At 44.0% G+C, this 15,287-nt stretch overlaps 1 protein-coding gene across 1 annotated transcript in view; it reads right to left on the reverse strand.

Moving 5' to 3' along the window:
• The window catches only part of R3HDM2 (R3H domain containing 2), a 282,716-nt gene that overhangs the window by 134,676 nt on the left and 132,753 nt on the right, over positions 1 to 15,287 (reverse strand). The window contains exons 4-9 of the mRNA XM_075337072.1: positions 11,336 to 11,377; positions 8,443 to 8,529; positions 6,479 to 6,596; positions 4,299 to 4,377; positions 1,073 to 1,132; positions 77 to 217 (exon numbers count right to left, since the gene is read on the reverse strand). Coding sequence (XP_075193187.1) covers positions 77 to 217; positions 1,073 to 1,132; positions 4,299 to 4,377; positions 6,479 to 6,596; positions 8,443 to 8,529; positions 11,336 to 11,377 — 527 coding nt within the window. The remainder of the gene's footprint in view (positions 1 to 76; positions 218 to 1,072; positions 1,133 to 4,298; positions 4,378 to 6,478; positions 6,597 to 8,442; positions 8,530 to 11,335; positions 11,378 to 15,287) is intronic.

Here is a 15,287-nt window from a genome sequence, read left to right on the forward strand (position 1 = left end):
GATGAAAATCTAGAGTCTGACATTCTGAAAAATAATAAACACATTGCAATGTTCTCGTGTGCAGTGAGTCACTTACATTCGTGTGTTACTGGTTTTATTAATGATCACGGCTTTGCCTGTTTGGTCTACATTATGATCCATGCCAAAGTAGGCAGCAGCACGGTGCAAAAGCATCCTGTGATATGAGGTCATCTGTGGAAACTTCTTAAATTGATTGCTGAAGGAAGAAAAGAAATAAGGAAAAATGTAATGCTGAAATAAGATGAACGGGAAATACAATCATAAGGTCACACCCTAACTGCATTGTTCAGATAATGCACCCCAACTTAGGGTTCCCCATAGAAATACAAAATTAGAGAAATAAGGAAAAGTGGCCAAAATTCTTTATACAACAGTGTACTCTAATGTAAGGCAATGGGGGGCAAATCTGTATCTATTTAACCCTTCAATAACATGGCGCTGCTGGGATAATCATACGTTTCTTTTACATTTGTCCCCTTTAAAAGTGTGCAATATAGGGTAATATTGTGGTAGCGTGTTAGTATTTCAATTGATTTTTCTGGCTATGTCCCAAGAATGACAAAAGTATTTTAGGATTGATACCTTTATAGGCTAACCAGAAAAATGATATATATAATTTTTCTGGTTAGCCTATAAAGGTATCACTCAAAAAATACTTTTGTCATTCTTGGGACGTAGTATTTCAATCGATTCCCCTTTAAAAGAAAACCCTAAAAAAAAAAAAAGAAACCTAATTTCTAAGCATAAAATGCTATTACACCACCTCAACAAAAAGTATTTACAAAGGAGGCAAAAAAACCCCTCCTGCATCCATGTATAAATCTAGGGAAAATGTATGCATCTGCTCCATTTAAACAACCTCATTTGGAAGCATCGCAGCAAGAGAAAATATCTATACTTTGATGTTTATTTCTAAATAGGTCAGGAAATAAAAATACACCAACCTCTGGGATTAGCACTACATCACATGCTGAATGCAGGCCAGGCATGGCGATTTAAATAAGGATTCGCACCAGCTACACGGCGAGGAGGATCCGGGCGGCACACTTACCTATTGTCATTAATAAATTCAAGGATTTCTTGTTCTAATTTTAGCAGCATCATTCTGTCCCTATGGAAATTAAGGTTTGGATCAGTCATTTACAACATCTCTATATGTTATGCTACACAAAATATACCAAAAAGGATAAACGGCCAACACATAAATACAGAAAAACTGGTGAAAAATACGGTAAATTAAAGTATAGGCCAAGAAGAGTTTACAGGACGGCACCTTACAGTGCCCGGGCATTATGGGCAGAATGTATCATTTCACTTCACAGGGCATATGGGATGGGCACACAATGGTCTGACTTTTTGGCCCACCAGAGTAGATAAATATACCATATATGAAAAAGTGTCAGTGTGCAGATTGTATAACAGTGTAAATTTGGTGTGCCCTCTAAATAACACACAGCAATAAATGTCTAAATCGCTGCCAAAAAAGTGAGTACACCCATCAACACAGCCATTAATGTCAAAATCACTGACAACCGACTTGAAAATGGTCAAATTGTGCCCAAAGTTTTTTGTGTGGCCACCACCATTTTCAAGCACTGCTCTAACTCTCTTGGGCATGGAGATCACTAGAGCCTCACAGGAGCCGCTGGAATCCTCTACCATCCTCCATGACGTCATCACGGAGCTGGGGGATGTTACAGACCTTGTCCTCCTCCACCTTCCATTTGAGGATGCCCCACAGATGCTCAATAGGGTTTAGATGTGCAGTCTGGCACCTTTACCCTCAATTTCTTTAGCAAGGTAGTGGTCATCTTGGAGATGAGTTTGGGGTCTTTATGTTACACTTTTGCCCTGTGGCCTAGTTTCTGAAGGGAGGGGATCAGGCTCTACGTCACCATGTCATCGTACATGTTGGCATTCATGGTTCTATCAACTATCTGTAGCTCTCCACAGCCGGCAGCACTGATGCAGCTCCAAAACATGACACTCCCTCCACTATGCTTGACAGTAGGCAAGAGACACCTGTCTTTGTACAGGTATCCAAACTTTTTTGGGGTACTGACAGTAAATGTATGCACATACAGTATGTATAATACACACACACACACACACACACACACACACACACACACACACACTATACATGGTACACACACACGGTAAATTACACAATGTCATAGTTTGGCAAAACCTAGGCCAAAACGTAGAAGCAGTGTGTGAAAAACATAGTACACCCCATGAATTAATAGCTTGTAGAACTATCTTTAGAAGCAATAGCTCACATTATTACATTTCTATAGGACTATCAGTATCACATTGTTCTGGAGCAATTTTGACCCACTCGTTTTAACAACATTGCTTAAATTCATAGAGGTTTGTGTGTCCTCGTTTACGCACAATTCTCTGAAGGTCTCAGGACAACATTTGAATTGGGTCGAGGTTTGGACTTTGACTTGGCCATTGCAATAACGGATTCTTTTCGTTTTCAGCCATTTTGATGGAGATCTGCTAGTTTGCCAAATTTAGGTCATGCCACAGGACAGTGATCCCAAAGCAAAGTTTTAGCTTTTGGATAGATGGCCTCATGTTTGACTCTAGCATACTTTGGTTTACAGACAGTAAATGGTAGATCAATGACTGCAAGGTGCCCAGGTCCTATGGCTACAAAACAAGCCCATCATCACAGTTTCTCCACTATGCTTTACAAACAGTATGAGATATTTGCGCTGATATGCGGTATTTGGTTTTCGTCAAATATTGCACAGGGTATTATAGCCAAACAACTCCACTTTAGCCAAAAAAAAAAGAAAAAAAAGTCACTGTGCAAAATTGTGAGCCATTGTTCTAATCCCATACATGTGTTAGTGTGCAACCGCTGACAAAAAGTGAATATCCAAAATAAGCAAAAAACAGACTGTCACATCCGTTATTAAATTATTTGGGCTTTATTCTGTTATATTAAAGGAAACCTGTCACCAGGTTTTTCCCTTGTGACCTGCGGCCACCACCAGTGAGCCCTTTATAAACAGCATTCCAGAATACTATATATAAAAGAGTCCAGGCTGCTCTGGATAATGTAAAAAACACCTTTATCTAGGGCCGATCCAGTCCCATGAGCATTGCTGCTCTTGGTCTGGTGCCTCCTCCGTTTCATGCTATCGTCGTCCTCCTGCCCAGCCACGTGTGCATGATGTGTCTTGTGTCATTCACACAAAGGCTACCATTGCGCTCCTGCGCATGTGCACTTTGCTCTGCCCTCAGCCGGGCAGATCAAAGTAATGTAAAGTGCAGACGCAAGAAAAGGTCAAAGACCGCCTGCAAATGCGCACTACAGTACTCTGATCTGCCCTCAGCCTGGCAGATCAAAGCGCGCACGTGCAGGAGCGCAATGGTGGCCTCTGTGTGAATCATACGGGACGGGATGAGAAATCCCTAGAAATCCCGTGCCCACTGTGCTTGTTTTTTCCCGCAGTGTAAACTAACATGCGGTGTTGGCTTCCCAAGCCACAAACATGTCAATTAATTGCTGCGGAGACACAGGTATTCCCCGCAGGGAGAACACAAGGAAAGTCAGCGGCTGCCTGAATCCTGATCGTGAGTCTCCTGAGGAGAACACTTGCGGCCCCATTGGAGAGGACATGCTGCGTCTAGGACATGTCCGGATTGTGGACACACACCCTTAGTTCTACAGACACTATTTTATGATGCGGCCTGTATAACATGACAACACTGAGAAAAAGTCCTGTCTAAACAATAGGCAATTTTTTGTCTGACACACTCCCTTTAATAACTTGTGAGAGACTCTCAAAATTCTGCAAATCCACCAAGTGTAGTTGAACTTAGAGCACCTTTTCAAACATGTCTTCAGGCGTCACAGAACAACACGCTTTGTACATTTCCTGCAAAGGAACAGTTGCTATAACCACCAACATTGCCAAAGCACTAATAATACATGATGCACCTGTAAAACTGGGAGAAGAGCCACAAAATGTGCGATTTGTGAGGACTAGTGACAGACAGCGAAACATTAGGGTAGCAAAGTACAGGACAGAGTGACGGACAGGAGAAGGGGACACATTCTGAATATGGCCACTTAGGAATTCGAGACGGCTCGTCGTCACAGAAAGTAGCCCTGCTGCCCCAGGACATGCGATACATAACCACAGGGCAGCTTCCATAGAGCGCAGACACGTAGAGGCAGACATTATCCTCAAAATAGGAAGAAAGCTTCTGCAATTCATTATCTATAACATCAAATGTAGAAATACCAGATATACCTTGGGTTATTCTTCAGTGTGTTCACTAAAAATTCATGTACGTCTATTCCAGTAGAGTCCGTGTACTCTTGACTAGAATCTGTCAGCACAAAAAAAAAGTCATTAGGTGGGAAGAAGCTTTGGAAACTAAATCAATTTCTTAAATTTACTAATCCTGGTCACTATTCAGACAGTACAACAGTGGACTGAACAGTCTGAGGTGCGCCATCACGCTGGACGAGGATTTGTCGCATCTTTCAATACTTGCAAAACTTTGCTGCGTTGGAGAGAAGATGGAGAGATACCTGTCGGCATGTGCCCGGAAGCACACATCCCACGTGAGCGGTCACGTGATGAGAGAGCGTAATCTTAACAGTGAGTACATTACCCACTGAAGATTCACAATTTTAGACTGTCACAATTTTATTTACCTTTTTCCCCTACCAGGAAAGCCACGTTAAGACCACTTCTACATGTCAGTATTTTGTATTTGTTTTTGAAAGTCAAAATTAGGAGTGGTCCCAATATTAGAAGAGCGGAAGAAGGTGACGAAACGTGCGCTGGAGGCAGGAGGCAGCCACACAAGCCAGGAGATTATTGTTTAAGTAAGTGCACAGTATTAAGCGGGCATTAGTGCAATATATTATAGTGGTGAAAATGTATATACTTTGAAGTAAGCTGCTAAAATCAATAACGTATTATATTAGGCCAAGTTGGAGCCATTACAGGTGATATTGTATAGCAGTATAGACCACTTAATAGATTGTTACAGGCACTATTATATATTCTATTTCTTCTTGCTTGTACTGTGTATTTAATATGTATCATAAATATTGTTGAGATCTATGGTTATTTATTGATGTTTGTTACACATGCATTTATGAGAATTAATTTTTCAATATATTGGCTTTGTTTGTCTGCTTCCACACTGGTGGTATTGTCGTTTTTTTATCATGTTTTAAAAAAATAATAAATAAAAATAAAAATTTGATTAAAATTATTACGTTTTAAAATTATACTATTGAAATGGTGTCTATTTGATTCATATTTTTTGGGGGGGGGGGTCTTTGTGTAGACGGAGAATATTGAATCTATTTTTGATGAGAATTTAATATACCTGTACACCTGACTGGTAAAGCCATGTTAAGACCCCTTTTACATGTCAGTATTTTGTATTTGTTTTTGAAAGCCAAAATTAGGAGTGGTCCCAATATTAGAAGAGCGGCAAATCTTCCAACTTCAAGTTTCCTCTGTAGGTTTCATTCTTGGTTTTGGCTTATGAATACTAATTTCTGTGGCCTGAAGCACTAATGCCCAAGCCACCATCAATCCCTAGAATGAATGGGCAATAACTAAGGGGTACTAATCGCAAGCGAGATCGCTGCTGAGTCACGTTTTTTGTGATGCAGCAGTGACCTCATTAGCGATCTCGCTGTGTGTGACACTGAACAGCGATCTGGCCCCTGCTATGAAATCGCTGCTCGTTACACACTGCTCTGGTTCATTTTTTGGACGTTGCTCTCCCGCTGTGAAGCACACATCGCTATGTTTGACAGCGAGAGAGCAACGATCTGCATGTGCAGGGAGCCGGCTTCTGGCAGCCTGCAGTAAGCTCTAACCAAGGTAAATAACGGGTAACCAAGCGAAGGGCTTTGCGTGGTTATCCGATATTTACCTTGGTTACTAGCGTCCGCTGCTCTCAGGCTGCCAGTGCTGGCTCCCTGCACACGTAGCCGGAGTACACATCGGGTAAATAAGCAAACTGGTTTGCTTATTAACCCGATGTGTACTCTGGCTACGAGTGCAGGGAGCCAGCGCTAAGCGGTGTGTGCTGGTAACCAAGGTAAATATTGGGTAACCAAGCGCTTGGTTACCCGATATTTACCTTAGTTACCAAGCGCAGCATCGCTTCCACGCGTCGCTGGGGGCTGGTCACTAGTCGCTGGTGAGATCTGCCTGATTTACAGCTCACCAGCGACCATGTAGCGACGTAGCAGCGATCCTGACCAGGTCAGATCGCTGGTGGGATCGCTGAGCGTCGCTAAAAAGTGTGACGGTACCCTAAGTTTTGGTACTGTAAAGCAGCAGGGTAGGAGGCACTGAAGAAGTGTAAAACTCCATTAAACTATTATCTGTCCAAGACCCTGAAAGTTCTGTTCCCTCACACACTGTACAACTTTGTGTTAAAAATGCATACCAACCTCTAGACAACATTTTCTTTGGCCCCTTGTCTTTACATTTTTCCTCCTTCTCAGACCCATCTTTGCAGGACTTTTCCTCCTTATCAGACGGGCAGCTGATATGCAACTGAATGACGTCCTGCCAAACAAAGCTCAATTAAACAGTGTACAAGACACAGCACGCAGAGGTACGGGGGTGGGGATTACTCTCTCTTTAAAGGAAATGTGTCACCAGCTTTTGATACCTCATCTAAGAGGAACATAATGTAGGAAATTATACCCCGATTCCAGAGACGTATCACTTAATTTAGTAGGTGCAGTAGTTGTGACACAATCAGGATTCTCAGGTGTAACAGAGCTCAGAAAGCTAACCCCGCCCACACCACAGCTCTCTGTGCATATTGTCTATTAACAGAGAGCTGCTTATCAGAGGACAGCAGTAGTCAGATAAATTGGCACAGGCAGCTAGCCCAAGCAATGATAATGCCCTAGTGATAAAACCTTCACTATAAGTAAACTACAGCACACAGCTGAAATCTGTAGCCCCTACCTCCTGCTGTCTTCAGATTGCATAGCAAAAACCTGCTGACAAATTGTCTTTAATTCTCCCTCTTGTTACGCTCGCAGTGAAGAAAATATCTAGGAAGTCTGTTATGAACAATTTCAATTTTTTTTTTTCTTTGAGAATTGTTCAAAAAAAAAAAAAATCTAATGTAAATTTCATAAAAGCCACTTTTATGGGTATCCCTTTATGATGGCATACAAAAAGTAAAAATCGTAGCACACTTGTGCATGAGGTTTTAAAGGTCCTATGTGTGCATAAGGGAAAAGGAAACTTCAACTGAGTGCTGCCCTACTTCCAAGTTCTGGAATCCATCCTAGTTTTTGATGTTTAATGATAGATGTAAGGCCGTGTGCGCACACAGCGTTTTGATTTTTTAAGCTCAAAAAAGCAGTAAAAAAAAAAAAAAGGTGTGAAGACACCAAAAAAGAAAGGTCATAGACTTTGCTGGGGAAGCAAAGTCATGCAGTTTTGAGCCCAAAAACACTGCGAAAAACGCACTGCCTAAGAATCAAACTCGACAATTACAGAGTAAAACTTGCTAAAATAAAAATAAGCAAAACGATGTCCCATCTGATCAGCCCCAAAGGCCTAGTTCATAGTGCAGTAAAGGTAAAGTACACTAAGTGACGCTCCAGCGATCCCACCAGCAACCTGACCTGGCAGGGATCGCTGGAGCGTCGCTGCACGGGTTGCTGGTGAGCTGTCACACAGGCAGATTTCACCAGCAACCAGTGACCAGCCCCCAGCCAGCAGCGACGCGTGGAAGCGATGCTGCGCTTGGTAACTAAGGTAATTGTCGGGTAACCAACCCGATATTTACTTTGGTTACCAGCGCACACCGCTTAGCGCTGGCTCCCTGCACTCCTAGCCAGAGTACACATCGGGTTAATTACCCGATGTATAGTCTGGCTATGTGTGCAGGGAGCAGGGAGCCGGCACTGACAGCATGAGAGCGGCGGACGCTGGTAACGAAGGTAAATATCGGGTAACCAAGGAAAGGGCTTCTTGGTTACCCGATATTTACATTGGTTACCAGCATCCGCAGAAGCCGGCTCCTGCTGCCTGCACATTCAGTTGTTGCTCTGTCGCTGTCACACACAGCGATGTGCGCTTCACAGCGGGAGAGCAACAACTAAAAAATGGCCCAGGACATTCAGAAACGACCGGCGGCCTCACAGCAGGGGCCAGGTTGTTGCTGGATGTCACACACAGCAACATCGCTAGCAACATCGCTGTTACGTCACAAAAGTCGTGCCTCAGCAGCGATGTTGCTAGCAATGTTGCTTAGTGAGACGTGGACTTAACATTTCTATGCAAATTCCAAAGCTTCACAATGTGCTATTGATTCCAAGATTACCACTATACAGATTCACAGATAATAAAAGCTAAATCAAACATTTTTATAGAGCCACAATTTTACCAGAGGTTCCAAGGGGCCATCCACAAATGGTCCAGATGACTCTTCACATACAGCTAAGCTTCTCACCAATTTTAACTTGGAGTTTGACTAAAGAGGAAAATAAGACATGACACAAATGACATAACAGAGCAGTTTCACAATGAGTTTGTGCATCCCAAGGCCTCGTGCACACGGTCAGTATTTGGTGAGTTTCTTAACTCTAAATTTGTACCCAAAACCAGGAGTGGAACAATCAGAGGAAACGTGTAATAGAAACACGGGCTCCACTGCTGGATTTTTTACCCCATTCTGGTTTTGGCTCCGGGTGCTTTCATATTGCCTTGTACCCCACATTCAGTGGTCCTGTTGGGGCTAACATTGGAATCCCATGCAGAACAGGATTAGTACGTATACAGCTACAGGGTCACTGACCTATAATGATGCAGTCTCAGTTATGGAGGCAGACACTGTCTGCTACATCTAGCTGTCCGCCTCCAGTAGGTGTATACACCCGAAAATAGTGAACAATAGAGCCCATGGTGACTCCATCTGCATCATTATAGTCAATGGCTCTGTAGATGCACAAGTCCGAATCCTATTCTGTGGGGGGAGAGGGGTTCAGATGTAAGCCCCAACAGGACCACTGAATGTGCAGAACTTTGCAATGTGAATGCACCTATATAAAGTACAGAGAAGAAACTTCACAAAATACTCCACCTGTGCACATGGTGTAAGGGTACTGACCAAATCACAGAGAGGAACACAATGGCCCAGATTCATCATGGAGTCTGTTTTTTGTCAAGTTTTGTGTTTTGCGCTTTTATTTTGTTTGTTTGTACCCAATTCATTCTATTTGCGCCTTTTTGGAAGTTTATTTGGGTTTTTTTTTCAACTTTTTTGCTGGGAGTTCAGCAATCCTGGATATTTTCGTCTGATTCATGAATTGTGACTTTTCAAAAGTCGAAAAAATTGACGTAATTCCACTCCAGTCTCTCTCAGGGTTTTTCTGAGTATGCAAGTATTTTTGTGTAATTTTTGTGCCATTTTGCAAAAACGTGCAACTTATTGCGCCAAAAGGTCTCAAATAGAGGTCAACAGAAAAAAAAAAAAAAAGACATTTTCTTTTTACTCTGTACCAAATTCATGCATCGCGTGAGCCATTTTTAAGAATTTGGTACAAAACAAATGACAACTTATACCACAAGACAAAAAAGGAAAGTGACTTAAAACACCCCCCCCCACCCCTCCAAAAAAAAACCAAAACAACAAAGAACAAATAATGAACTGTAGTCTATATACTTCTGTCAAGCAGATCTGTTCCTTTTGTGTACATGTGAATGGCGGCTAAATCCCTTCTGTCCTGTTGTGGAGGCTTCGATTTAATGGCACATATGCATGTACCTGTGTCCTATCCACATGCAGATGGCACAGTGATCAGCTGATCTGCACGGTACCACCTTGGACGCTCACGATTTGGCTTGTGGATGCTCTCCCTTCTAGGTTTTGGAGAGAAAATTTCCTTTCATGACGTCCCTAGACAGACAAGGCTTTCTTTATGTCTATTGTGAGAACGTGGCCAACAGGTGACTAGCTCAGTGAGCCATGCTACCAGAATATTACCAGCATACAGCCGCTCTGGTGTGGACTGTCTATGGATTGCACCAAACCCAATATAATTATGGCATATTTGTATAAAAACTTAGAAATCTAAAACATACATGTACATAGGGCATGAGCATGGTGATCTCCAGCCCTTGCTTAACGTGTTTTTCCAAAAATAAGCCCTAGCAGGGATTTTCAGCATTTTCAGAGCAAGGCTTAAATATAAGCCCTACCCTGAAAATAAGCCCTAGTCGCAAGTCAATAATGAAGTCCTCATACAGCTAAAAACAGTTAAAAGAATACTGCAGAAAACTTCATTATAGACAGCGGACACCCCGCAATTATACTTACCAGAAGCCGAGAGGAAGGACCTGCAGCGGATCACATACCCGCACACACCAGATCGCTCATACAATCACATATCAGATCGCACGCACACTCACCATTACCAGCAATACCGATTTTGGCCGGAAGAGAAACCTGAGACGCAGTATGGTGGAATGCATAGAACCTGCAGTGGAACGCATCGATGCGTTCCACCATCATGTCCTCCATGCATTCCACTGCACTGCGTCCCATCTGTACCTGCTGGCCGGAAGCAATCGGTATTGCAGGATGTGGTGAGTGTGCGTGCGATCTGATGTCTGTGTGCGTGTGCGTGATCTGATGTATGAGTGTGTCGGCCAACACCAGGAGATACAGAATGGAGCACTGAAGATCACAGGACGACCTGGGAGCCATGCAGACGTCTGGGGCGGGGAACCTTACCTGCGCAACCATGTTTCTCTAAGAATAAGCCCTACCCTGAAAATGAGCCCTAGTATTTTGGGTTTTTTTAAATAAAAGTATAAGACAAGTGTCTTATTTTTGGGAAAAATACGGTAGATCAATACAGCTGCTCCTTCATTCCTCACAGCACCCAATCGGATCACAGGTGCAGAGAAGATTGAAAGATTAATTTCGCCATCGTCTCCATTGTCTGTCTCTGCGTATATCGGATAACATCCGAGTGCAGTCCGATGTTTCCCTTAGAAATGTGCTTAGGAGATAAACAGACTACTGAATCTGCAACCTTTTTCTGGCATTATATACTGGCAATTGCTTCTTCTATAGTAAAACTTATAAACAGGTCTTCAACTTCTTATATGACATCTTCCATAGATTCGGGGCTTCATCCTGATTGCAGCAAGATGATATTTTAGTCCTATGTTGGACTGAGCTGACAAACTACTATGAAAAAAAGCATAAAACAGACATGGAACGTAAAGTGCAAACATGAGATAAAGAAAAGCAATATCTGGGGGTGCCATACCTTGGCTCGCTTCCTGGCATGTCCATGGCTAGGATTTCGCCTCTACACCATTGGAATAAAGCCCGTGAGAGAAGAGAGAAAGAAACCATGAAAAAAAAAAAATTAAACCAATTAACAGAAACATACACAGGGTAGACATTGCAATTGCCTCCATCCACAGACAAGGGTCTAGTCATGTACAAGTGACCAGAAGAAGGGGACTACTATTCGAGTAAGGATACTTCAAAAGACAAAAACATCATTTTTCAATATATTGAGGATAATTCCGAAGAGCAATAAGAATAAGATAGCCCAAGATATAAAACAAACAAAACATTGTAAGGCTATGTGCGCACTGGGAAATGGAATTTTCTTGAGAAAATTCCGCATGCCCTCAAAGATTACCGCACCCGCGGTAAAAAACCGCGGGAAACCGCACCCGAAAACCGCATGCGGTTTGCCACGGTTTGCTGCGGTTTTACTGCGGTATTATTCGCGGTATTGCCGCGTGCGGGTTGGGATGTGCTTTATTGCATTCAATGCAATAAAGCACATTGAAGAAAAAAAAAAAAATACATTTAATTCTGATAGTAGATAGACAGAAGAATAGATAGAGGGATAGATAGATAGACAGACAGATAGATATAGGGATAGATAGATGACAGATCGCTGCATTTCCCACGGTCGGCAGTGAGTTCACATTACCGGCCGTGGGAAATGACCGGTAATTACCTCTGCTGTCTGCTGCATTCAGCCTGTGTCTGTGACAGTCGCGGCTGGATGTCAGCAGTGCAGGACGCCGGAGCCGGAGCTGTGGATGTCGGACCTGTGGATTACGCCGGAGCTTTGGTGCGGGAGGGGTTAATAAAATGGTGAACGAGGCTTGTTGGTTTTATTTAAAATAAAAGGATTTTTCGGTGTCTGTGTTTTTTTCACTTTACTTACGGGTTGATCATGTCAGCTGTCACATAGACGCTGGCATGATCAAGCCTGGAGTTAATGGCGGTGATCCCCCATCACCATTAACCCCTTGTATTACCTTGTCACCACTGCTACACGGTGGCAAGAAGAGCCGAGGACACTCCCGGTGCTGCCGCATAATGTATGCGACAGTCCCGGGGCAGCTGCGGCTGATATTCTCGGCTGCCGGAGGGGGAGTGAGGCGGGGGACATTACCCCTGCCCCTCTCCCTCCCCAGCCTGAGGATACCGGGCCGCCGCTGTGTGCTTACCTCGGCTGGACGGTAAATATGCAGCGGAGCCCACGTTCTTTTTTTTCTATATTTCAGTTTTATTTCTATGTGTGTTCTATGTGTCTGTGTCTATGTGTTCTATGTGTGTGATGTGTTCTATGTCTGTGATGTGTGTGTGTTAACTCTCTGCACGGCTTCCTCTTCCTGTAATGACATCACTTCCCTGCAAAACCGCAAGCAAGTGATGCACATTACCGGAGGTAAACCGCAAAATACCGCAGGGAATAACGCAGGAAAACGCAGTGAACCGCACAGAATTTGATGCCTGCGTTATTCCATGCGGGATTTCATGATTAACATTGAGTCAATGGAGTGAAATCCCGCAGCGATGTGCGGAAAAGAAGTGACATGCACTTGTTTTTGCTGCGGGAATCCCGCAGCAAAACATGCAGCTGTCAAATTCCGCCCAGTGCGCACAGGATTTTTTTTCTCCATAGGATTTGCTGGTGATTCACTGCAGAGATGTTATGAACATTTTCTGCAGCGAAACATGCAGCAAATCCGCGGAAAATCCGCGGCAAAATCCGGTAAGTGCGCACATAGCCTAAGGCTACATTCACATCAGTGGTAGGAGTCCATAAAACTCTGGCTAGAAATGGGTCCGTCCCATAACAGACACAAAATCTCCAGGCAGACCCTGTATAGTTTGAGTTTGAGCAGTTTTAACACTAGAAGTCCCAGAGAGGGGTCATTTAACATTTCTACCATTGGAACCCTATGGAGCTCGAAATTCCTAAGACTTCTAGTGTTAAAGCATCATTCCAGCAGGTTTTGTTTTTTCAGAGCTGGAGCGGCTCTTTAAATGCAAGTTCCCAGCCTCCTGTCACATACTCGCCCTCCGGTGGCTTCGCCTTTTACATATGCTCTGGACCCATCTTGTGGCAGTAACGTCTGACCTGACTGGCCGGACATCAGACGTTGAGTGACAAACACCCAATACAACTCTACGAGAGCCAGAACAAGACTCTCATAGACCTGCATTGAGTTGTGAAGAAAAACAAAAAAAAACCCACTAGAGTGGAGCTTTACATAAAAAATAATAATGCTGCATGCCGGGCTATTTTCCCATGATCAGTAGCTGGTGAGTTTGATGATACAGATTTTCTGCAGCATTGCTGAGCCTATTACATAAATTACATTAATTGCAAATTTTTTTTAAATGCACTTGTATTGCATTTCTCATGTTGTGGTTTGTGTCTTTTTTACTGTTTGTCATGTTTTAAATAAAGCCGCTTTGTTTTAGATAATTCCTGGGATTCGGCTTTGGCAAAACTTTATTAATACAGTCATGTGCAAGTTACATACATTTTAAGTGAATGTTTGCAGCGAAAATGCACTAAAAACAAATATACATTTTTTTTACCTACACATTTTCTACATGTAAGGCGGTTCACTGAGGTTTAGGGCGGCTTTGCATGTTGCAACATCGCACGTGCGATGTCGGTGGGGTCAAATCGAAAGTGACGCACATCCGGCGTCACTTTCGACATCGTAGTGTGTAAATGCTAGATGATACGATGAACGAGCGCAAAAACGTCGTTATCGTATCATCGTTGCAGGCTCCGACATTTCCATAATGCCGGTGCCGCGACAGGTACGATGTAGTTCCTCGTTCCTGCAGCAGCACACATCGCTGTGTATGAAGCCGCAGGAACGAGGAACATCACCTTACCTGCCGCTGGCGGCTATGCGGAAGGACGGAGGTGGGCGGGATGTTTACATCCTGCTCATCTCCGCCCCTCTGCCGCTATTGGCCGCCTGCCGTGTGACGTCGCTATGACGCCGCACGACCCGCCCCCTTAGGAAGGAGGCGGGTCGCTGGCCAGAGCGACGGTCGCAGGGCAGGTGAGTGCATGTGAAGCTGGCGTAGCGATAATTTTCGCTACGCCAGCTATCACACGATATCGTACCTGTGACGGGGGCGGGGACTATCACGTGCAACATCGCAGCATCGGCTTGCGATGTCGCAACGTGCAAAGCCCGCCTTAGTCCGTGTGCATGAGAGATGGATGAATCCCACCATCCGCTTTGCTACAACTGTAAAGCCCGCTTTACACGCTACAACATATCTAAGGATGTGTCGGCGGGGTCACGTCGTAAGTGACGCACATCCGGCATCGTTAGTGTTGTTGTAGCGTGTGACAGCTACGTGCGATTGTGATTGACTATAAAACTGTTCATCGCATGCATGTCGTTCATTTCCTTAAAATTGCACGTCGGATTGTTCAATGTTCCCGAGGTACCACACATCGCTCTGTGTGACACGCCGGGAACGATGAACTGCAGCTTACCTGCGTCCTGCGGCCCCTGACGGCAATGTGGAAGGAAGGAGGTGGGCGGGATTGTTTACGTCCCGCTCATCTCCGCCCCTCCGCTTCTATTGGCCGGCTGCCGCGTGACATCGCTGTGACGCCGAACGTCCCTCCCACTTCAGGAAGTGGATGTTCGCCGCCCACATCGAGGATGTATGGACGGGCAAGTACATGTGACGGGAAAGAATAGTTTGTGCGACACGGTCAACAAATTGAACATGCCACACATACGATGGGGGCGTGTCACATCGCATACGATATCGTATGCTGGATCGTATGGTGTAAAGCAGGCTTAAGACGCTGCAGTTTTATTAGGCAGCGAATATAAACAGTGTCAAAAACTCATCATCATGGGAACGTAACCTGAAAACGTGAAAAGGAGCCTCCTAAGTCTTCAGATTTGCCCTTT

This window comes from Anomaloglossus baeobatrachus, chromosome 2 (assembly GCF_048569485.1).
Source record: "Anomaloglossus baeobatrachus isolate aAnoBae1 chromosome 2, aAnoBae1.hap1, whole genome shotgun sequence".
Lineage (NCBI taxonomy): Eukaryota > Metazoa > Chordata > Amphibia > Anura > Aromobatidae > Anomaloglossus > Anomaloglossus baeobatrachus.